The sequence below is a fragment of the Ambystoma mexicanum genome, chromosome 1p (genome assembly GCF_040938575.1).
Source record: "Ambystoma mexicanum isolate Mex_15411 chromosome 1p, UKY_AmexF1_1, whole genome shotgun sequence".
NCBI lineage: Eukaryota > Metazoa > Chordata > Amphibia > Caudata > Ambystomatidae > Ambystoma > Ambystoma mexicanum.
Genome location: NC_090921.1, coordinates 433,072,042 through 433,096,821, shown reverse-complemented (window position 1 = coordinate 433,096,821; position 24,780 = coordinate 433,072,042). Strand labels below are relative to the sequence as shown.

Genomic DNA, 24,780 nt, shown 5'->3' with positions numbered 1-24,780 from the left:
ACCAGTTAGATGGTCAAGGCGGCCAGCCCAGTCCAGAAGGTTAAGGGATTATTGTTACCTTGAAGCAATCTTTAGAAAGGGAGGCCTGGCGGACACAGTACCTTAAAATGGTGAGAACGCTCCAGTGGGGGCAGTTGTTTCTGGCAGTGGGTGCAAGTCAGTGCTTCATCCGGAGGAAGAGAGGATCTCATCGGGGAGGAAAGCAGGAGTCTGTTGCACTGCCAGGGAAGAAACCAGCCGCAGAGTTCTCAATTAAAAGGAGCGGTCCTTTTATTCGCGGTCCAGTGGTAAGTGGCTATCCGGTTGCCGGGGTGCTTGGCACGAGCAATTCGACCACAAGACGTCCTGGGATGCGAGAAAGGAAGGTAAACTGGTTGTGCCCACCGGTCAGGGGAAGAAGACACTCCAGCCGGGAGAGCTCCTCTGTCGTTGGGAAGTGGTGAGTCAGTTCAGCAGGGCTCCACCGGTGGTGTCGTCGTAGCAGGCCGGCTCAGCTTCTCCCTCATCAGAGTTTCAAGTCCTGTGGCGACTTCTGAAGTTCCAGTCCCAAAAGCCCTGCTTTTATGCAGCACACCCCCATTCACTCAGCCTAGCTGTCAATCAAACATGCTAAGTGGTGAGCCGGCCGGCTCACCACTTTGGCCAATCACACAAGAGTGCGACTTGAGTTACCAAGGTAACTCAGTCCATGGTGCCTAAACCCCCTTCCACACCCACTGTGGTACCCAGACAGAGTGGCACCTCTTTTGGAGGCTTCTGTGGAGAAGCCCGCCAAAAAGTGGAACAAAAGGCTCGACCTTTGGTTTGGAGTTACAGAGGCGAACACAAACGCCATTTTAAAATCGAGTTCTGGCAGAAAATACCAACTGGTGAATTAATATTAAATAAATAAACCGGCGGTATGTTAGAGGCTATGTTAAAAAGTATTAGCCTCGAACAATGGGAAAATCCCATAGAGATATATTTGCGGTTGAATATAAAAAGTAGTATCCACTGCCACCAGCCAAAACCTGACGAGGGGGGACGGGGCAGTGCCCCCTCGAATAACAGACCCAGGGGCAATCGAATTGCCCCTACCAGTACGTCCACAATATGATGGTTTGTACTGGTTCTGTTAGTAATTTGGGACTAGTAAAGCCAATGGTGACTTGACATGCCCTGGGAGACAGTAGTCAGTCCCAGGGTATGGAGTCTATGGTGGGGGGTCACTATGACACCCCGGTGTTACTGCACGGAGGGTGCTGTGTAACACACATACAAAAACATATGAGACCCTATGGAGTAAAAGACCCCGTAGCCCATGAAACACATTAACATTCAAAGGAATACCATAAATCATGTCCAAGAGTGGGAAAAAAAGAGTCTCACTCTTGGCAGGAGAAAAAAACAAACTCCAGAAATCCAGCAAAGCTGCTGGGGGACTCACTAGGTTAGGAAATTCAGCCTAAACAGAGAATTCTCCCTAACACAGGGGCGCTTGATGTTTGTTGGCGATCTGCCCGAGTTGCTTCACTGGTGCAGTACGACTTCCTTGGGCCCAGGCCTGCTGTGACCCCGAATCTGCTGGTAGGCAGGTAGGTTTGTTAATTGTAAGTCTTTGTTCGGTTTATGGTGGGAATATGTTAATGTCTTTATCTCCTTCTTTTCAGGTGCGAAGGTCTTGATGAAAAACAGGCCCCCGGAATCTGTTAAGGTAAGTACAGTGCTGTGCGTTTTTTTAATATTGAAAGTGAACCTGAATATGTGTCTTTTCCTTTGCAGATGTTGCTGTGGTGCTCAGGCTGGAAGCGTGGCGTAGCGCGAAGTAATTCAGGTAAGACTGATGGAATTCGATGTTTTGGAAGTGCATGTTCTAATATTGTTTTTTCCCTTTCTCGTTGTTGCAGGTCGCAATGTTTGAACAGCAGCTGTGGTAGTGGTTTGCCGGAAGTCCTTAAGCTAGTACTCACAGGTGAGTGATGTTTCTTCTTCTCTCGGTTTCCACAGATTGCAGCCCAGTTGAGATGCTGAGTGGTGGATGATGTTTTCTCAGGTAAAACAGAATAATTTTGTTCTTGTTCTTGCAGGATTACAGGAAGATGCTGAAGACACGGTGAGCGTCACGCTGCTGGTTGCAGAATATACACAAAGCGTGTTCTGCAGTCAGGGTGTGGTTTATATAGCCCAGGTAAAGTAGTACCAGGGAAAGTAGTTCCAGGCCTGCCACACCCAAAACACTAGACCGCATGGCTTGGTTCTTATAACTAGACTGTGTGGGTGCTTCCTTGTTGGATTTAAAGGCCCATGTACATAAATGGGACCTAGTTTGAACAGCCATTCCTTGCTACATATGAGCCTGGTGCCAAAGGTGCCAGGACTGGCTCCAGGAGCCCTTTTGCAGTGGTTTTAAGACCCTAAGGGTTCTGGTGGGAGCCTGCTTGTGGCACAACGTGTGCCCCCTCACATTGGTCATGACAAACTGAACCCAAAAATTCAATGCTTAGGGCAATGCTTAGCATAGCTAGATCCAAGATGCCTCTAAAGAAAAAAAAAATTTGGTGTAGCCTTACATCCTCCAAGCAAATGGCCTGCAAAACTCCTAGAGTCTGTCTTTTGGAAGACAATGAATATCTCTGTGCCGAGTAGTTTCCGGAAGGTTTCTATGACCCTAATATGATACCAATGGATTCAATATGTAATCTGCAGCCCCACTTGATGACTGCATATGAACCTCAAAAGGGGAATGATGTCTTGCACCTTTTATTAGTACAGCCAGAGAAAAGGAAAACCTTTTGTGACTTTACTGTTTCAGACCCTGGGATTTTTGTGAACGCAGTATCGGAAACCTAAACAAATCAGCAACTCCTACGCAACCAGGTTACATTGCCTGCACCTATGAGTATGTTACCCATACTGAATGCACCCTCCATAGAGAGAACGAGTATCTCCATGCCAAACCCAGTATGGTGGGATGGGACTCTGTGTTTTCTGCTAATCCTGTCTTGAGATCCATAGAACAGTTACATGAAGAAAACAGGTACTTGACTAAATCACTGGAAAGCCCCACAAAGACAAGGGCTGATTGCGAGGTATGAAAGTATAACCCTGTGAATATTCTTCCTATTATGTACTGCCCCAGTGAACCTATAAAGGACTGCCTTGTCACTGTTCAATGTGTTAGGGCTGACATCATCAACCAAGAATTCAAGACGCTTTACGTAAGTGCTATACATTATCCGAATAGACAAGCCTGTAGCCGCAACAATGTCACCCATGCCTCTAGGCTTTGTTCTGTACCACAGATATACTCTGACACTCCAGAGGCTTATGCTAAAACAACAGCTGATCCTGTGTCTTATACCAATAAAGATTATGTTAACGAAAAAACAGCTAAGTCCCTTGAGGACATCTTTGATTGGGAAAGTATCTGGGAACAGCTATTTGCTCTAAAGAGGCAATCCATGGATGTAAATTTATTTATTTATTTAATATTTATATTGCGCCGGTAGCTCGCGAGCCTCGGGGCGCAGAAACAAGGACACGAGAACGGACGGAACAGATAGTGATTAGACAGAGCAGACGGGACAGTCACATAGAATTAAGCTAACTGAGGCATATGCCGTGATGGCCGTTTATTTGAAGATATGGGTTTTTACCTGTTTGCGAAAACGCGAGTAGTTGGTTTCCAGTCTAAGGTGGTCTGGTAGGTTGTTCCAAAGGTTGGCTGCAAGGGTTGGAAAGGCTCTACCTAAGCCACTTTTGAGTTTGTGAGGTGACGTAGCAATTTTAACAAGTTGGGATGATCTCAGTGTTCTATTAGGAACGTATGGTTTGATCCTAGTTTTTAAGTAGATTGGTGCCTTTCCGTAGATGCATCTGTGAACGATGGTTAAGGTTTTGAAATGCACCCTATCTTCGATTTTCAGCCAATGAAGCTCTCTTCTGGAGTTGCTGATATGTTCTGTTTTAGTTTTGAGCTTGACAATTCTTACCGCGTTGTTCTGTACAATTTGGTAGCTTTGTAGGCATTGCTTGGAGGCACCCAGGACTAGAGCGTTGCCATAGTCAAGGCGCGATAAGATGGTGGCTCTTGCTATGGTCGCACAATTTTCCTCGGATATGAAAGGTCTGATGGCTTTTATTAGACGGAGGTGGTAGGCACAGTTTTTTTTTTGATGAACTGTACTTGGGCGTCCGCACCCAACGATGCTTCTAGCAGCATACCTAGGGTTTTAACCTTGCTTAGGACCGGAATGGGGGTATCTTTAATGTGGAAGGATGTGTAGGATGAGGGTAGCTTAGCACGAGCAGAGGATGAGCCGAAAATCATGAGTTCCGTTTTTTTTCCGTTTAGGCACATCCAATTGGAGTCCATCCATTGCTCCACGTGGTTGTATATCGTGGTAAGTTGCTCGCTATCTTTCTGATAATTGCCACTTAGTTCGAATACAAGCTGTGTGTCGTCAGCATAGTTAGTGAAATAGGTGTTTATGTGGTCTAGAACAAGGCATAGGTATTTTAAGTAAAGATTGAACAGTAGGGGTGACATACTGGCCCCTTGGGGAACTCCACAGAGGATTTCTTTTTCAAGGGAGAACTTGTCCCCCCAGTGCACTCTGGATATTCTGTTTTTTAGAAAGGACATTATCCATCTGATGGCTTCATCAGAGCAGTTGGTGGTCTTTTTTAGCGCATTCTGGAGTAGGTTATGGTCGAGGAGATCAAATGCGGCGCTGAGGTCGAGTAGAACGAGGAGGCCTGTCTTACCCTTGTCAATAATACCGAGCATTTTGGTCTGCAGATCTAACATGGCCGTCTCGGTACTGTGTGCGGGGCGAAAACCAGACTGCTGTGGGTGGAGGGAATTAGATTCCTCTACGTGTGCCTGGAGCTGCATGGTGGCGATCTTATCCATGATTTTGAGGATGAAGTTGCAGTTTGTTATGGGTCTGAGATTATTCGGATCGCGTTGGTCGAGATTGGGTTTTTTTACCAGAGGGGTTACTGTGACTTTTTTGATGGCATTAGGGACTTCCTGATCTCTAAAAGAGGCATTAATGATCTTTGTCAGGATGGGGCCGAAAATGTCTATGTTGTCCAATATTATCTTAGGTGGAATGATATTCTCTGCACAGGTAGTGGGTTTCATGGTCGCCAGTACTTTGATCATTTCGCTGTTGTTGATCTCTGTGAACTTGAAAGTTCCAATACCTGCTGTTGCAGTCTCAGCTGGCAGAGTAACTGTCGTTTTTTTGTTGGTCAGGGAATTTATGATGGCGTCCCTGGCTTTTGAAATTTTGTTGAAGAAGGCGATCTGGGTGGCATCGCATTCTTCTTGAGAGGGTAGGAAAGGAGGGGTAATGGCTTTGGGTTTTTCTATGGATTTGAGGATATTGAATAGTTTGCTGGTGGAATTGGTGGCTGTAGAAATCTGTTCGTTATAGAAGTTTTTTTTGGCCTCGGTTATCATATGTTTATATATTATTTCGCTTTCCTTCCAGCGGGCTTTATTGGCTGATGAAGGATTTTTTAGCCATACATTTTCTCTGTTTCGTTTGTCCTTTTTTTGTTCTGCAAGTTCTTTGGAGAACCATTGTGGTTTTTTTTGTGTGGGTCTAGTTGATTTAGTTTGAAGGGGGGCAATTTGGTCCGTGAGTTTCTCGAGGTGACTAAGTAGATAGTAAATACGACTATGTCATCCAGTATTGGATAAACGTAAGAGTTGCAGGTTAACCTGGAATGCTATTCTCTGCCAAATATGTCAGCTAGGCTTCCCGCAACAACAATGTATTTGGTGAAGACCTGCCCTGTACCTCACCTGGTGGCCTTTGAAATGCCTCTTCTGTCTACCTCTGCTATCCCTTCTGATATTTCTGCAGACTCTGTACTACATATTTTCCAGGAGATTAAGCATAACCTAACTCCAATCCTGCCCTCTGCCATACCTCCTGTCTTGGTTCCAATGCAAGTATCCATCCCTGCCTTGCACACAGCCAGCAATGCAATTGACCTTTCTAGTGATTACAACAACACTGTTGCAACAGTATCGGAAACAATAGCCAGTTCAACAACCCTCTTTGTCAGAGACTGTTTCAAAGCTTGCTCCTGCTCATGCGTGTGACCTGAATCTGGACTGTCCATCCATGCTTACACCTCAATCCACTTCAACACCCGAAGTAATCCAAATAACCATGCCTGAAATGAAACCACAAGTAATGAATGAGGATTAACTTGAATGCCAAATCATACCCGTCACTGTAAATGAATATTCAGTAATGGAATTAGTGTTTCAAGACCTTATGATCAGCCCCAATATTAGTTTTATGCCGCTTGAACATTTGAACCAGTGGAACGAGGTACCTGCACTGCCCATCTGTGAAAAGACTTTGTCGAGCCTTTGCTAGCCTTGAATTCAGCAGTATCTCCTTCCACAGTACATGACAACTTTGAGCCTATCCTGTAAGAAACCAGCGGATGTCTTACTCCCTAGTCCCCGGGGATCTCTCTCTCCCTCTCTCTCTCTCGCTCTTTCTGTCACTCTCTCAGGTGGCCAGGGCACGGCCATTTTCTTTGGATCCAGACCCTGGGGGAGGACCAGTGTAGGAGGATCACCTGGGTGAGGGGTCTTCAGGGAGTGTTGGTGAGATAGCTGATGGTGAGACACGGTAGTCTCCCCTCTTTTGGTCATCTACCCCATCCTATTTTTTAGGATTTACCAAATTCCCAACCTCCCCCCCTTTTTTTGCACAAACAGTGACCTGAGGAAGAGGGTGACTAAGAGTAATCAGACTACCTATCTCACATCGTACTGGACATGTCCCATTAATCGGGTCAGTGCATACAACTGATACCAGTTAGCTCTCCTCACACGAATAAAAGGCAACACCTAAAGACACTCTGAGCAAGGTGGAATACGAGAACGAGCAGAACTTCCAGGATGAAGGCACACTGTAAGGAAGGCAAGGTATCAAACAGTATTCCAGCAGGACACATGCAATGGCATTGTATGTTGCCAAACAACCGACCATCCCCACCTCAGGGGTTGCCTATCAGTGCTGCCTTGATTTCTACTTTTAACAATAAAAAACAACAAAACAATAAAAAAACACAGCACCCCACCTTCAAGTTATCGGTATTTTCTCTCTAATTCCCTGGTTGTCAGCAACAGCTGAAGTGGCTAGCAAATGTGCACCTGACAGCGCATATGTCACCCACAGTGGGATTGACACAGAGAGAGTATACCCTATCATTCTCCAGCTTTTTTTTAAATATCTAATATGTGATGTGATGAGCTGCATTAGTAAGGCAAACTCTGCATACATGTTCTAAAATTTAAAGAATGTTGTGCTGCATAACAGCTTTCTGATTAACATTACAGGAGATTTTTGAGTAAATGAGTTCCCTTTTATTAGTGCAACTCCAAAAAATGTTCTTCATACATGTTGAGTATACTATATCAGGCCTGTTTTTCAAACATACTGCCCACTGCCAAACAGATGATGAAATATAGATTTGATCAGCTTTGTTCTGAACAAAATTAAACTATGGCTCTGACTAAACTTGCAGCACACCTCAAGTAACCACTGTTGAATGGCAAGGAATGCAAAGTGTTGTGCTGGCAATAACTGATCACGATTCAAGGAAAATGATTGTTAAATAGCATGTCCAAACATTACGGCTAGCCTCCCACACTGGTAAATAGTAAATTAGGCCTATAGATGGCCGTGAATGCTGGTGTCATGAGCGGTACATTTTATGGAACTGATGGGAATTCATCAATGTAGAAATTGTTCAGAACACAATGTCTTTGGGTAGGTAAGATTGGCCCATCTTTATACTTTGAAAATGGATGATTAGAGAGTCCGATGTGCACTGTAAACCTTTATCCCAAGATCTCTTGGAACCAAGACAAAAATCATGGCGGTGGAAGAACTGATATTTGCTTCAAAACACCCCATCTCTTAAATGTTTGTTCTATGCATTTTATGATGATCTTGATGACAATATATATTTAAGCAATAAGCCCCCCGCGAGGCCCAATCTGAGGGGCTTATAGCAGCCAGTAAAACCATTTTGAAGTTCCAAGGTTCTAGAGTGGAATAAAGGCCAGAGAGTGGTGCGAGCGTTGCCAAGAGCAGGCAGACAACAAAGAAGAAGGACAAACAAGGCGGCAAAGCTGCAAAGTAGCCAGTGTGCAAATGAAAAGTGTTGTCACCTAGGAAACAAGGGCAGTGGAGAGGATTGGGAGGCAGGCATGGTATCACAAGAAAGACGGGGACACAAAAGATACAAATCACCAGTTTTATTTATCTCAAAAGGGGGTTGGAAGAACTCCCGTCTTGCCCAAACACTAAAGATGGGAGCACACTCTACCATCTAAATAAAAGGAAAACAGTCGTAGTCTGTTGTTAGTCCAAAAGAATAACAATTAAACTAGAAAATCTATTGCCTGCCCTCACTCTAATACCATACGAGTGAAATAGAGAAATGTAATACAAACAGAAAATCCGTGGGAAACAAAAGGATGACAGAATGGCATCAAATAATTCTTTGTTGTGGGTGGGGTGGAGCACTTGACATATGGGCACATTCTGCTATGCGAGTACACCTGGGGTAGCTGGCTCAGCCGTACAGAGCATGCTTGGCATTCACGTGCTCTGTCTCAAAGTTCAGTCACCTACGTTTTGCAGCACCAACCCAAATGTTCCAAGCTTTCAGCACAAACAAAAAAGCTTCAAAGAAAAATGTATTTTTTATCCCTATAGGCCCCCTCAACCGGGCCCAGCCTCTCACTTTCAATTTCTTTCCTTAGTTCCCCTCTTTCGGGCTCAAACCATTTCACGTTACTTTCTTGAGGTTCTCTTCCCCTCGCTTTATTCTTTAGCGTTTGCTATGCCTTACGGTACTTGTAGGCTTTTACACAGTTCAAATATTTGACAAGATTCAACAGTTCGCATAATCTTCTCAGGCTTTCTTCAGCCTTGGCGTTAACAAAAATATGTCTCTCTTTAAACACAATTTCTGGGTCTCGGTCGATCAGGCTCGGACCCCTTTTCAACAAAATGTATGGGTCTACCTCCTTTGGGTTTGGACCCCTTTCAAACACAATTTCTGAGTCTCCCTCTTTCGAATGGGCGTACTTTCATTTTCCGCTGGACCACTATATTTTACAGTCCAATTTCACTCAATTTCAAAAAGAACTTCAAGTTCCATAATGCCTTTCATGGGCCTCTATATTTCCTGCTTTCTTTCTCAAATTCCATGCTCAGGTTCCCGCTCAAGCCACACATTCGCTTTCCTCTCTCTTCCCATGAGACTCACCCAGTTAGCACGGCTCTGGGAAGCAACTTCTCTGGAGCTCTCTGGGTCGAGGTCAGGGTCTTCCTACCTGTCCTTCAGGTACCTGGGCATCCCTTCACATGCCCAGGGGAAACAAGTACTTCCATGGACAGAGTCAGCAAGATATTATCTGCCCTCTCTGGCTCTTGGAAGGCACAGCTCCTCAGTCCTGATGCAGCCCTTTAACAATACAGGATCAGCGTCTTGGCCCTCAGCTCCCTTACAGACTTCTTGGACCAGTCCAGTCCGGTCCTGTCAACCGGACCTGTCCGCACTGCATCCCCAGCTCGCTCAAAGTGTGTCTCAGTGCTCCACCTTTTACACTGACAGGGAGCGTTAATTGAAGTCAGCTATGGGTGGTTAATAAGGAAGGCATGACTCTGCCTGTCCTCATTAATGGGGCAAGATGGAGGCTGCCAATAGGAATCCATGGTACATTGTTCCTATGGGCAATCTCCATAGCTCTATTCCTCTTCTTCTTCGTACCAGTGGTTTTGAAAGAAGGCAATGGGGAGGAAATATAGGTGTTGTAGTTTTCCCTAATGATGGAAGGAAACTTCTGTAAGTGTTTGTCAGGGTGTAGGGGACAGATGTGTAGTTGTAGGTGAACATGTGTGGTTGTAGGTAAATGGCTTTTAGATGATAATGTCCCATAGTGACTGTGGGGATGTCATATAGGGATATATTTCGTTTCCTATGCCTCTCTTTAATGTAGGTACTTGTTGGAATTTGGGAGGGGGTAAAGGGACAGGATTCATAACAACCTATAAGGGTGGAGGAAGTGTTGGGTAGGAGTTTACCAGAAAGGGGGGTGAATACCGCGTCTCCCCAAGGACCCCCTGCTCAGGTGATCCTCCCGCACTGGTCCACCCCATGGTCTGGTTCCAAATACGATGGCCATGCCCTGGCCACCTGAACAAAGAATCCCCGGGGTCCAAAAGTGAGAAAACCCTCAGGTTTCTGACCGGATGAACAGCACGTGCAAGTGAAGACCTGGCAAGACCGAGATGGGGCTGAGGCCATGCTATGAGGGGGTATGGTGCAGACGGCAGTCAATGTCATAGGAGGTAAGTGAACTGGCAAGACTTATCATCATGTAAGGCCCACACTTAAGCCAACAGGGAGAAAGAATTGTTCAGGGGTGTGTGCTATTAATCTAAAAGAATGTTTTTGATTACAGGTTGAACAACAAATGTTGCAGTGCCTTATGAGAATTTTTTAAAGCTTTGTTCAATTGAAATTTGCAAATAAGCAGAATTATCCCATTACCCATTTCAGCTCCTCTTCTACCCAGTGCCTTAATTGTGCCCCTGTGAGTGCATACCACATGTACAGTGCTTTGCTGCTTCCCTGCTAGGTTTGTACTTTATAGATAACTCGTATACATACAAACAATTGTAATTTTAATTAGGGGCCTGGAATGCTGTCTCATCTGATTCTGAAAACATTGACCTTTCATCAGAGACGTCCATAATAGGTTCCAGTGATGTCCCGCACATAATACAAACTGACCATGAACCACAAACTAATCCAAAGCATTACTCCCCTATATTCACTCTGGGGAACTTGCTCTTCTAGGTAATAATGACTACAGTTTAGCATCTTGTCGGTATTCACACATTAATGTGCCCACAGACTCAGCTTCACCAGCAGTGGATCCAATGGGTGACACATGCTTACCCACGTCAAAATGCCTCTTGTGAAACTCACCTCAATCGTGTTTCCTTGACATTCCTCAGGTCCATGTTGGCAGTCAAAGACCCATTTACCGCTGTCGTTCCTTTCCTGTAATAAAAAGAATTCAAATAAAAAAATGAATTATCTAATTCGGCCGTGAATTCTCATTGGATCATAGAAATGACATAGAGCAGGTGCCTATGATACATGTTAGCACAATCAATCTGTGGCCGATCTGTTACAAGCACTGCACCTTAGCTTACCCATACCCAAATCTATATGATATGCGCTTTCTCTCTTACACACCAAACCACTTGGTTCTTGTGCTTGCAAAATAAGTTTGATTGAAGCAGATAGCGGTGGACAGTGTAATTTTATGGGTAAGACACATGTGACTAGTAAGGTTGTAGAACGATCATCTGGTCATGCCTCATCACAATAGCAGGTGGTGTTTCATTGCTTATTAGACCAGGCTTAATGGAATTAGAATTCACTGGTCACACTGGTTTGTAAACACATTTGCTATCTTATCTAAAGCTCATTCTCCCTAAGGGCATGCATTCTTCTATCAAAATGTGTGAAGGAATCTTAAGGCATCCTGGACCCCTTCTTACTCTTCTCGTGAACTGATTTGCAACACGAGCTGGCGTCACAAGGAATAAAACATGAAAATAGTTTGAACGGTGAGATGATAAACAAATACCATTTATTATCAAGTAGAGCCAGGCTAGACCCACACCCAACGTACCCATTCTAGCAAACCTTTAGACCGAGAGAGATAGCAAAGCAGATCATAGCCTGCACTGATAACAACAGTTTGCGTCTCCTCTTGTAGGCTGGATTCAGAGTTGAAGTGGGGGCAAAGGCTGTCGTGGTTGCCTTAGCAGATGTATCAAACTACATATCTGAAGGCAGAGGTGCCCTAGCCATTATTTAGTTACACTTTTCCTCTGCTTTTGAAGTTGGATTGCTGTTGGCATTTATTGTTTCCTTCCTACTGCTTACAATGCAAGTCTCTCTCCCAACAAGTTATGCCTCCTGCTATTACAATCGATTGTGGAGGGCCCCGGGTTCAATTTCTCGCTTGTACCACTTGCTCACTTCCAACTTTTTCACCTACAACAATGGCACCCAAATCATCTTGAGACTTGATGGCATCATGGAATCCATGTTCATACCCTACCCAGGACTTAATGCCAGCCAACTGGAAATTGAGCATCAGTGAAATACCAGTGATCATCCTTGGAAAAGATGATTGTGCCGGTGGTACCCAGCTCAGGCTGGTTTGCAGCAGCACACACCCTGCACCAATTCCTCTGCTAAGAAACATAGGGTTTATTTTTGGCAAACCACTCAATTTTGGCCACAAATAAATACAATCTTGAAATCATTGTTTTTACAGACACAAGCTGAAGAAATATATTTCTTCATCCACATTCAATAGAGGTTACTGTAATTGGCTGCATGTCATAACGACCCACCCTGATCAACACATTTTAAAAACACTACTTTCTGGCACCTTTTATTGCTGCATATTCTTTTGTGCATTGGTTTTTATTACAGCAAGGGGATTCACAGGCACACACAAACACCCAACTACCTCCTGACTTACCTCTTCCTTTTTATTTCTAACCATTCTTTTTTATTCCTTTTCTTTCTCACCCTTGCTAATGAGCTGCTTTTTTTTACTCTCCTTTCCCCCTTCACTAATCCTAACCGCAATCCTCTATCTAACCTTAATATTCCTTCCTTTCATTTTATTTTAAATCCTTTTCCTTTAATTTCTTTTCCTAGTGACCCGCAAAGCGGCCCTTTGCCAAAAGTGTATTTTTGTATTTTCTTTCTTGTCAAAAGGGAATTTTCATGACATATAAAGCAACTGTAATTAACACCGACAGCATCTCAAGGCTAGACCATCCTACTAGCCTCTGCTCTGGCCATGCTTCAGAAACGTTTGCATATACAGCAGCATATTGAATAGCTGTCTCCACTCCCTCATCGATTGGACACAAACTCACCTAGGCCATTCCTGAACCCTGCACCCCTTGGGCTGAAAACTCATTAATGTTATGCACCTCAGAAGCTCATTAACGCATTCTAATGCCAGTTAAAAAAGTAACAATTATCTGAACAGTCAAAAAGTCCATGCAATTCAAACACATGGGAAGGTGATTGTTGGGAATGCCAATGTTTACGTGAATGCCGTAAACATCCAAACGAAGCCATACAGGTTCCCAAATTTTGAAGATGTAATCTATGTCAATAGAATTTTGGAGCACAATTCTGAATAATCATTCCCACTCCTAAAGGTGACCATACTTTGCAGTCAGCCAATTGTGTTAGTCGGCCAGAGTTTGCATTTGGCCAGTTTTGGATGGGGTAGAATTGTGGTGATCAACCCTGCTTCAAATCTAGACAGAAATGCAGAGATTAGCATGCGTCCCATCTAGATAGAATAGTGACGATTAACGTGTCATATCTAGAAAGAATAGCACAGATTAGCCTTCCATCACATCTAGATTAGCAGAGATTAGCCTTGAGTCACATCTAGATAGAATTGTTATGAATGACATGGGTCACATCTGGGTAGAATTGTGGAGATAGGCCTTGTGTCACATCTGGATGGAATTGCGCGGATTGGCATGTGTCGCATCGGGATAGAATTGCAGAATTGCCTTGCGTCAGTCACATCGAGATAGCGATGCCACTAACCCACCCCACTAAAAAAACTCACCTCTCTGCATACACCTCTCAAACTCTCAACTAAACACAACCATACCTCTACAGCACAACAGACTGCATGCACTTCACTACACCGCAACAACAAAATAAACCACACACACCCTTGCACAACAGCACATGGCCGCTACCAACCAAAGTACACACCCAAGCTCAGCTAAAGGTGTAAACCGAACTGAAGCTACCAACAGCACATCACAGCTCTCTTGCTCTTTTCTCCCACTCAGTCCCACTAACTTACACCCCCTCACATTCTTGCCTTACAGATCCACCAGAGTACCAATAAAACAGAGGTGTTGACAGTGCGTAGTATAAGAACCTTTAACATAAGAGAACATAAATGAATGTCATTTTCATTAATGGATGTGCAACGTCTTCAATGACATGGAAAGTTAGCACATTTAATAAACTTTTCTTAAAGGAACTAATAGGCCAAACATTCTAATGGTTGTGATGAATGAATATGTGGGAATGAGCACAAGTCCAAAGACACGTCAGTGTATTAATGCATAACTGTGATAAAGTCTGTAGAAACCCTGAAACCAACTAGTTTCATGCTCTCCAATTCAGGTATGTGATTCATTCTGCAAACAGCGTGAAGCAGCAACTATGGCCATACTGCAAACATGGCATTCAGAATGCCCATGGATTGTGGGTTGCCTTTTGCATGCACAAAAAAATAAGCACAATCTATTCAATCCAGTCAGTGGGAAATGGAGTGGTGAACCCCACACATCTGTTGATGCTTTCGCCTAAAGTACTGAGCAGCAATTATGGCCACCCCTGCAAACACGACAGGAATAATGTCCATAGATTGCACCTTGTATTTGCTGACAAGAAAACTAGTGACATTCCATTGAAATCAAGCCCTACCATAGGAATTGGAGACACAATTCCCATCGGACAGAGTAATTCCCCACACCTGAGTGGAAAATCTTCTGGCTGCGGGGATCATAGTAAGTGAATGAAAATCCAACAGTACATGATTTTCAAAGATGTTCACAGCATCCCCAAGAATGTTAATGATAATGGCATTGCTCATTAGTTCAGGATAGGTTATAAGAAAAACATGGTGAAATCACCCTCAAGAATTATCAAGTGATCTGACAAAGTGTAGATGTAGAGAATGACGTAGGTGGTTACACATTACCTGAGCATTGCCGTATGGCACCAAAGTGACGTTCATGATATCTTTGAGCATTTTCCAGGTGGGGAAGAGCTGACTGGTGAGAAATTCCTTACATCCACCACAAAGACATTCATAGTAGAGTTCAATCTGTACAAGGCTTGCAGGTTTAGCATCAGCACGTTGGTAATACTCCACACACTGCTTTTCCACCTACATGCACCAACAAAACAAAGATTATTTATTGCCAGACCAGAATGGACAGAAAAACAGAGCTAACTAGATGGAACATCTGAAAATGCAAGCACTCTGCTGCCAAGAGTATGGAAGAGGACAACAGAAGGAATATGTAACTTACCTGTAACTCCTGTTCTACAGCATTGGATCCTTTCGTAGACTCACATGCTGTGAATATTCCCAGTCGTCAGTTTAAACTTAAACATTCAGTCCTTTTTGTGCTCTAGTGTAGTCACTTCTGGGTCATACTGCCCACAGCCAATAGGAACATCTCCCTTAGCTCCTCCCCTGTTGGCTATCATCAGATTTTAACAAGCACACGTGAGTGCCAGTATGAGCCAAAAAGAAGAGCCAGAGGGGTGGGCAGGACGCTCACATGGGAAAGATACCAATGCTGGAGAACAGGCAAGTAAATTATTCCTTCTCCAGCATTGGATGATTCATAGATTCACATGCTGTGAATAGATTACAAAGCAGAATAAAAAATAATAATACCTACGGGCGGAGGCGAGCTCCATGCAGAAACTTACCACTGGAGGCTCAGTAACCACACCAAACAGGTTCTGCAGAACCGATTGGCCAACACTGGATTCTGCCACCGAATCCCTGTCGACACAGTAAAATCTGGTCAACGTGTGCACCTATCTACAGAGGGCTGCATAGCAAATGTACAGCAGAGAACTACCAGAGAAGAAAGCAGCAGTAGCCACCACTGCCCAGGTGGAGTGAGCTCGGGGCCTGCCCGGAAGCAGCCTTCCAGCCTGTTGATGGCAGAAGGAAATGCAAGCCACAATCCACCTTTGCATGGAAGGTTTACACAACGCCTTTCCCGGTCCAGATGGCCTAAACTTTACAAACAGTTGGTCTGTATAACAAAATGACTTTGTACGTGCAACATGATACGTAAGGGCACGTACCACGTCTAAGGAATGTAGTGACCATTCGGCCGGCGATGCAGGTTGCCAAAGAACATTGGTAAGGCCACTGGTTCATTAAGGTGGAAGGTGGACGGTATCATAGGCATAAACTTAGGGTTAGTGAGCAGTATGACTCTGACCTTGTGAAATGTCAAATAAGGAGCTTTGTAAGAAAAGTCTGAATTTCATTCACTCTTCTGGCAGATGTTCTGATAACAAAAAAGACATTCTTCTAAGAGAAATGTTTGATGGATGCGCTGTGCAGAGGCTCAAAGGGTGGTTTCATGAGCCTCGATGGGACAATATTTAATTCCCATGTGGGTCCTGGGTGTTTGACAGGCGGGAAAGACCTGAACAACCCCTGAAAACATTCTTTCACCAGCTGGTGAGACCAAAGGGAAGAGACACCCAGAAACCGGTTGCATCTGGAAATCGCAAACAAATGCACCTTGATGGATTAGTGTGCCAAACCTGCTTGAGCCAGCGATAGCAGGTATGGTAAAATGCCCTGCGGCAGGATAGCGTGAGGCTGCAAATGAGGACTCCTGCACCACACCTGAAAGCGCTTCCACTTACTTTTGTAACACGGCAAAGTGGACAGAGCTCTAGCACGAGCCAAAACCTCCTGGCATTCTAGTACCATTCTCACCCACCCTTCCTTGCAGACGTAGAACAACAACGTGGTGTTGTTGGTAAATTCCAAGACCTGAGGGGCCAAAGAAAATTAATTGCCCTCCATTCCAACAGATTAGTGTGTAGCAGCTTCTCGTCTGGAGGCCATTGACCCTTTGAGGGTAGGTCTTGACAGTGGGCTACCCAGCCTTCTAGTGAAGTGTCTGTTGTGACGGTAGCCTGGTGGGTTGGCAGCTGGAAGGGAGCACCCTCTACCATGTGCGCTTTGACTGACCAGCGACAAAGGTTGCATCTGAACTCCTGTGCCAGAGTGATGCGATTGTTCCAGGATCCCGACATCTGTACCCAATGAGCATCCAAGAATTCCAGCAGAGTTCATATGAACATCCTGCAATGAGTGATCAGAGGAATGCATGACTAACAGCAACTTGTAACTGTGGACAGATGTCATAGGAGCCCTGGTGAGATTTTGCACCTTGGCAAGGAGCGAAGACACGCGTTCGTCTAATGGTCTTGTAGTGCACAACAGCATTGAGCTTTGCTCACAGGTAGAGTGCTTGTTTTGCTGGTATTAGGCACAACTTTGGGAAATTCATCAAAAGCAGAGGAATTGCAGACATTGAATGGTGGATGGTGGATGCTGTGTTTGCTGTTTTGACGTAAGACGGAGCCATACCAGACAACCGTCCAAGCATGGGTAGACGTGGATGCCCCTCGGATGCAGGTGAGCCACCAGTGAAGCATTTGGTAAAGACCCACAGGGCCGAGCGCAGGCCGAAGGGTAAAGCCCTAAATTGGTAGTACACCCAAGCCACTACGAACAGCAGGTAGTGGTGGTGTGAGAACCGAATAGGGATGTGGAAGTATGCATCCTTGAGGTCGAGGGACGCAAGGAAGTTTCTTACCTGTAACTCCATTTCTCCAGCATTGGTATCTTTCATGGATTCACATGCTTAGAATATTCCCCGTCGTCAGGCTGGGAATCCTCGGTAAATTTTATAGACCTTTTCCATAGGAAAAGTTCAACACTTTTATGTCCTATCTACGTCGTTTTGGGCCGTGCACGCCTGCGCCACTAGGACGTAGAGGTATAAGTAGCCCCACCCCCGTGGCTCCCTCAGATTTCAACCCCCAAAGTAGTATGGGGGGACATCTGGTTTGCATGGCAGGGGACGCCGGCGGGCGCATCTGAATCCATGAAAGATAACAATGCTGGAGAAATGGAGTTACAGGTAAGAAACTATTCCCTTCTCCAGCATTGGATCTTTCATGGATTCACATGCTTAGAATAGATTGTACAGCAGTATCCCCCATAGATGGAGGTGTGTATGCAAACCAATATCACCCTAACCATAATGCATATTTATCATGGCAAAACATCACCTTATAGTACGTTAACAGTGAAAACATCACACTTCAAAGTACATTAGCCGAAGGATGTGACCCCTTAATTGGGGCTTACCTTATTGAAACACGTGCCGTAGGACTGCACGACCCATCTGTGTATCCTCAGCATTTTGCTGTTCGAGGCAATAATGCCGGGTAAACGTGTGTGGTACCGACCAGGAAACCGCCTGACAGATGTCTCCCAGCGGAATTCCGGACCACAATGCCGTCGACGAAGAAGTGGATCTCGTCGAATGGGCCCTTGGACGCTTCTCCAGCGGTTTTCCGACTTTTGAGTGACAAAAGAAAATAGTAGACGACACCCATCGGGCTAGTCCTTGTTTCGAGATCGGTTTACCTTTAGCCGAAGGGCCATAAGCCACAAATAGCTGTCTCGTGTCTCTGAAGCTTTGAGTGCGATGGAGGTAAAATATTAAAGCTTTTTTCACGTCCAATGTATGGAGAGGCTTCTCCGCAACCGACGAAGGTGTTGGAAAAAACGTCGGCAGCACTATAGAAGAGTGCTTATGGAACATGGTAGGTACTTTAGGAATGAAATGAGGATTAGTAGCCAACACGACTTTATTACTAAAAAACTCAAGTACGGTGGATCGATCACTAAAGCTTGTATTACTGACAGTGGTCGAGCCAAAGTAATAGCCACCAGAAAAGCCAATTTCCACGACAAAAATTTCAATGATGACGATGACATCGGCTCAAAAGTGGGCTTCATCAGCGCTGCCAGAACCAGGTTAAGACTCCAGCTTGGAGGGAACTTTCGCAGGAGGAAAGATTCGGAACAATCCTTTAAGGAAATGTTTAATCAGCCGGTCACTAAATAACAGAGTTGAATGTCTCTTCCGAGTAAATCTCGAAATGGCAGCCAGATGCACTTTTATGGATGAAACAGACGAGCCTTTTTGAGCTAGAAGTAGCAAGTATGGTAGAAGCTGTTCCGGTGTGATAACAAGTGGGACCAGACCTGGTTGACCTGCGCACCATATGCAGAATCTCTTCCATTTGTATGAATATGAAGTGTTAGTGGACGGCGCACTCGCTGCTTGCAAAATGCGACGACAGTCCGCTGGAATCTCTAACGTACCAAACTCTGAGAAATCGGGAGCCAGGCTGTCAGACTGAGGCTGTCGGGGTCGTGATGCCAAACAACCCCTTTCTCCTGAGACAGAAGGTTCGGGATTTTCTGGAACCTCATTGGTTCTGCCGCTGAAAGATGGAGTAGATCGGAGAACCACACTTGTCTGGCCCAGTACGCGGCCACCAGGATCACCCGACATGGATATCTGTGGATCCATTGCAGCGTCCGACGTATGAGCGGAAACGGGGGAAAGACATACAGTAACTTGTCCGTCCACGGGAAAGAGAATGCTTCCCCTAGTGAGCCTTGCTGTGGCCACCTGCTCGCGTATTGTGGGCATTTCTTGTTGTCTCTCGTTGCAAAGAGAACGAGGGCCGGACGACCCCATTTCTCGAAGACACGGTGTAGTTGTTGGTCGTTCAGTTCCCATTCATGTAGTCGATTCATCTCCCTGCTGAGAGAGTCTGCTTGCACGTTTTTGACTCCTGGAAAGTGGAACGCCAATAGATATATTTTCTGCTGAAGGGCCCAATGCCAGATCTCCTGGGCTTCGGTCGACAGAGTTCTGGAGCGAGTTCCTCCCTGTTTCCTTAGATAAAACATTGTTGTTGTGTTGTCTGTCATAATCCGTACAACTGATCCCTTTATCCGTGGAAGAAAGGATTTCAGGGCCCAACGCACCGCCCTTAATTCCAGCACATTGATATGAAGGCCGGACTCCTCCGATGACCAACGCCCCTGAACCTGTAGGGAATCCAGATGAGCTCCCCATCCAGTTAGGGAAACTCTCCACCATTGAAGCGCCTGCACAAGTTTGCGGTTGATGGTCAATTTGTCCGACCAACGCCCTTGACTCTGTGCCCATCGATCCGGCAAGAATTCCTGAATCGGTCTCATGAAGAGACGACAATTGTTGATTAAGGGTATGCAGGACGACATGGTCCCCAGTAGGGACATGTACCTTCGCACTGACACTCTGGTGTTGACTTTCCAATCCGATGCTTTTTGCTGCAGTTTCCGAACCCTTTCGACAGATGGCTTTACCAGTCCTGACTGCGTCTGGAACTCCGCCCCCAGAAAGACCAAGGTCCTTGATGGCAATAAGGAGGACTTTTCGAAGTTTATTGTGAAGCCCAAACGTTGTAGGAGGCACATGGTGGCATTCAGACTTTCCTGTGCCCTTTCCGGAGACTATCCCCTCACTAGCCAATCGTCCAGATAAGGGTACACATGATGACCTTCTTTCCTTAACCAGGCTGCTACTGGAGCAAGACATTTCGTGAACGTCCTGGGAGACGATTTTAGTCCGAATGGGAGGACCTTGAACTGATAGTGGGTTCGTCTGACTACGAACCGTAGAAATCTTTTGTGTCGTTGACGCATCGGGATATGGAAGTATGCGTCCTGAAGGTCTAGCGATGACAAATAATCTCCCGGTTGTATCGAACGGATCACTTCTTGGAGTGTAAGCATCTTGAAATTTAGATTCTTGAGCAGTTTTTTGAGAACTCGTAGATCTAGAATGGGACGCCATTTTCCATTGGGTTTCTTGACGACAAAGTAACGGGAGTACAATCCCTGTCCTCTTTCTGCCACCGGGACCAGTTCTATAGCCCCTTTCTGCAGCATAAGCGTCACCTCTTGCATTAGTATTTGAAGGTGGGGCTGCGTCGAGAACACCGGTGGAATGCGTGGTGGCTTGCCCTTGAACTGTAGAGAATGGCCCAGATGTATTGTGTCCAAAACCCATTGGTCTGTTGTTATACGCGCCCACTCATCAACGTGACGAGACACTCTGTAAGTTGTTATTGCTGGCTTTTGGCCTGTTTATCCTTCGTCGACGAGGAGTAGGCGCCTCGTCGACGGGAGGTTTGGTAATCTCTGCCTTTTCGAGTAGCTTGGGCTGCGCGTCTGTAGCCTTGGGAAGAGTAGGAGGGCCTGCTGAAACCTCAGTCTCTCGATGATCCAAACCGGGAGTTACCGGATGCTCCTCTGAAGGGACGAAAGGAACGAAAATTCCTACCACTCTGGAGGGCTCCAAGGGAACGAGCCGTGTCAGAATCTTCTGTCATGCCCTTCAAGGCTTCATCCACTTTCTCCCCAAACAGGTGTTCTCCTTCGCACGGCATATTCATTACCTTATATTGTACCTCTGGTCTGAACGTCGTGCACTTAAGCCAGGCTTGCCTTCGTAACACTACGCCATTGTTGATTTGCTTAAAGCCTGATTCTGCAAGATCGACAGCAATGTTAATGGAATGGTTGGAGGCCTCTTCTCCCTCACGTACGAGCAGCATGGCAGACTTTATGTGTTCCTCCGGCACATGGTCCAAGATAGGAGCTAGTCGATGCCACATCTCCCTATCATACCTGGCCATAATAGCCAGGGAGTTGGCTGCTTTAACTGTAGTCGCTCCAACCGATAGCACTTTCTTCCCAAAAGCATCTTGTCTCCTGGCTTCGTTGTCTGGCGGGGTCGTGCATTTGTGTTGCGACCTTGCCTTTCTGGCCGCCGCAGCGGATACCACCGATTCCGGCGAAGGTTGAGACGTCAAGCACTTGGGAGTTGATTACGGAGCCTTGAATTTCTTTTCCAATCGACCTTTTACTGCCGGTTCTGAAAAAGGGTGATGCATGGTTTTTAGTCCCACCTGCCAGACATGATCTAAAATAGGGATAGCAAATATCGCCTTTCTTCTCTTGCCCATATGATCGAACAGAAAACAATCTTTTTTCTCTTCTTCTGGGACTAGGCCAAACTCCGCACATGCCCTACCCATCATGGCATGGAAAGCACCCAGATCTTCAGGTGGTGATGGCTGCGCCGGACTCTTCGGAGTTTCCATCTCCACTTCAGAGTCCCATGTAGGGGCCCTTGAGGGGGATAACGAGATGTCTGAAACTGACCCTTCACGTTCCGACTCTGACAGTTCTCCTTCTTCCTGTGGACGAGAACGATCTTCCTCAACCGGGTACGCGGTAGGAATTCTGGATGGAGGGCGAGGAGCCGGGCCTGGCTCGTCGACTACTGGCGAGGCCTGTAACACTGTCGGGACAAGCTAAGGTAACCGAGTGTCCAAGCGCTCCAACAGATTCTGTAATGTGTTCAACACCTCCAGGGACAGAACCGCCTGGGTATTCAGTAAAGAAGAGGTAACTGGAATGGCACTACCACTAAAGAGCGACCCCGAACCAGTTGGTTGTAATCCCAGATCGGTTGGATGTGCGACCGGATCACGGTCATCCTCCGCCGACGAGATGGAGAAAGACGCTTCTGGTTGCAGCAAGGCCTCAGGCGGGATCGGGTCAAAATTCTCTGGTTGCCATCCAACCGACGGGGCCACCGTCGACGATGACATCTTTTCCATAGGCGCTGTTTGACCTGATGAAATAGCCGTTGGAAGAGCCGTTGCCGAAGACAAAGCAGGCGTCGACGACCAGATCGTCGTCAATGAAGTCTGTGGAGCAGGGGCTTGAGGCGTTCCCGCCGTTTTTGACCTCGACTTGTGGGACGAGGACTCTCGACTCGAGGTAGACTTATGACGGTCTCCTGAGGAGGATTTCGATGAGTCTTTTCTCTCCCTTTTTAGATGAGGAGGATGACGAAGCCTTATGTGAAGAGGAGGACTTCACAGGATGTCTCGAGGCTGTAGAGCCTACCTCCGATGCCGGGTACGCACCCGCTCCGTCATTGAGCCAAGTAACCAGGCGTCTGTTGCGGTCTTTTAGGGTCTTTTGCGAGCAGCCTTGACAGATCTCACACGTGTCCGCCGTATGATGAGGGTGAAGGCAGTAAATACAGTCCATATGCCCGTCTCCTCCATATACTTCCTTAAGACCGCATGTAGCACACGGACGAAATAACGCCTTTCCAGACATACTTCGAAAAGAAACAGTCGAAGAAGAAGAAGAAGAAGAACGCACAACCTAATAAAATAGTAGATACTCGAGGTAATCCCACTACTTTGGAAGACGGTTGAAACCTGAGGGAGCCGCGGGGCGGGGCTACTTATACCTCTACGTCCTAGTGGCGCAGACGTGCACGGCCCAAAACGACATAGATAGGACACAAAAGTGTCGACATTTTCCTATGGAAAAGGTCTACATAATTTACCGAGGATTCCCAGCCTGACAACGGGGAATATTCTAAGAATGTGAATCCATGAAAGATCCAATGCTGGAGAAGTCTACTTGCTGTAGTTGAGACAGGACCTGTTGTAACATCACGATATGCAATGTTTGCAGTTTGAGGAATTTGTTGAGTACCTTTCGATCTAATATGGGAATCCAACCCCCTGATTTGTTGTACAATGTCTTTTTCCATTTCAGGAAATAGCTTGAGTAGACTACCGACGATAGTTCTGTCTTTGGCACCCTTTCCACTGCCCCTTGGCCAGCAATGCCTGCACCTCTTATAGTTGGAGATGGCAGAGCTGCTCTGGTTTGCTTATGGGTGGAATATTCCTGCGGAATGCTCACAAATTCCAGCGAGTGGCCCTGCTGGAGGATGGAGAGCACCCATTTGTCAGTTGTGGGAGGGTTGAACCCCCATTAGGTCAATGCTGCTTGCCAGACTGGACCCTTGACTGGGAGGAGCCACAGCAGCGCTGTGTGCCTTGTTAGGCTGAGACTTCCTTTTATACTGATCAGCTGATGACTATGCCAGAATCTTGTAAAGGGAGAGGATTGTTAATAAGGACTGTTGTCCCATGAAGTCCTGCTGAAAAACGTCCAATTCCTGTGAGAAATGACTGATGCCTTTGCAGCAGAATGCCCAGGGAATGAGCACTCTAAATGTCAGTCTTGATAGAGAGTAATGTTTCATCGACCTCTTCCTGAAAAGATCAATGCCGTTGGACGTCATGTTGACGACTTTAGCTCTAAAATATGTTGTCTTGAGCCAACCCTGCAGGCGAAGCACTGCTCCATTCCCCAGTTTGCGGAATCCCATGTCGGCATTTCAACCAACACAAAGATGGCATTATCTGATGCCAACTCACCCTTGTGGAATATATCCATTGCTGCTTGCTTTTTGTCGTCGGGCAAAAATTCAAGGATAGGGCTCAGCTTGTACAATAGCCCACGATTGTACCGTGCAAGAATGGCCATTGCATTCACAGCCTTGATGGAAGTGTCTGCAGTTATTGTGACTTTCTTAAAGAAAGCATCTGAGCATTTGCCTCTTTGTCTGAAGGAACAGAGCAGAATGATGAAGGATTCGTGGATCTTTTTCTAGCAGCGGCAGAAACCACAGTCAGGCGCTGGTTGTGTGTGGAGACAGACAATAGCGCTTTCAGGGGCTCTGCGTTTGTTTTCAAAGCGGTCCTTTTTAGCTGGTGCTGTAGAGGTAATGACAGCATCCTCACAAATATAATCCAGGAGTGGGATGGACATCATGGACTTCCTCGGATGTTCTCTGCGCTGGTATAGGAGGCTTTGCTTGCACTGTTACTCAGGGGGCAAGGCCAAACATCTTGGAAGCCCTTCCTATGAGCAAATGGAATGAGCCCACTTTGTCTGGAGGAGAGTCTCTACCAGGGACCTCATGAGGCTCGCCATCAGCCCGGTCTAAATCATCAAACTCATCAGTAACCAATGTATGAGTGGAAGCCACATTGTCTTGCTGGTTTGGGTCTGTGTCCATCCGAGAA

The 24,780-nt window shown here is 45.9% G+C and overlaps 1 protein-coding gene across 1 annotated transcript in view; it reads right to left on the bottom strand.

Moving 5' to 3' along the window:
- The window catches only part of IFI30 (IFI30 lysosomal thiol reductase), a 182,399-nt gene that overhangs the window by 68,813 nt on the left and 88,806 nt on the right, over positions 1 to 24,780 (bottom strand). Inside the window, exons 2-3 of the mRNA XM_069649254.1 lie at positions 14,885 to 15,073; positions 11,029 to 11,103 (exon numbers count right to left, since the gene is read on the bottom strand). Of these exons, the coding sequence (XP_069505355.1) occupies positions 11,029 to 11,103; positions 14,885 to 15,073 (264 nt within the window). The remainder of the gene's footprint in view (positions 1 to 11,028; positions 11,104 to 14,884; positions 15,074 to 24,780) is intronic.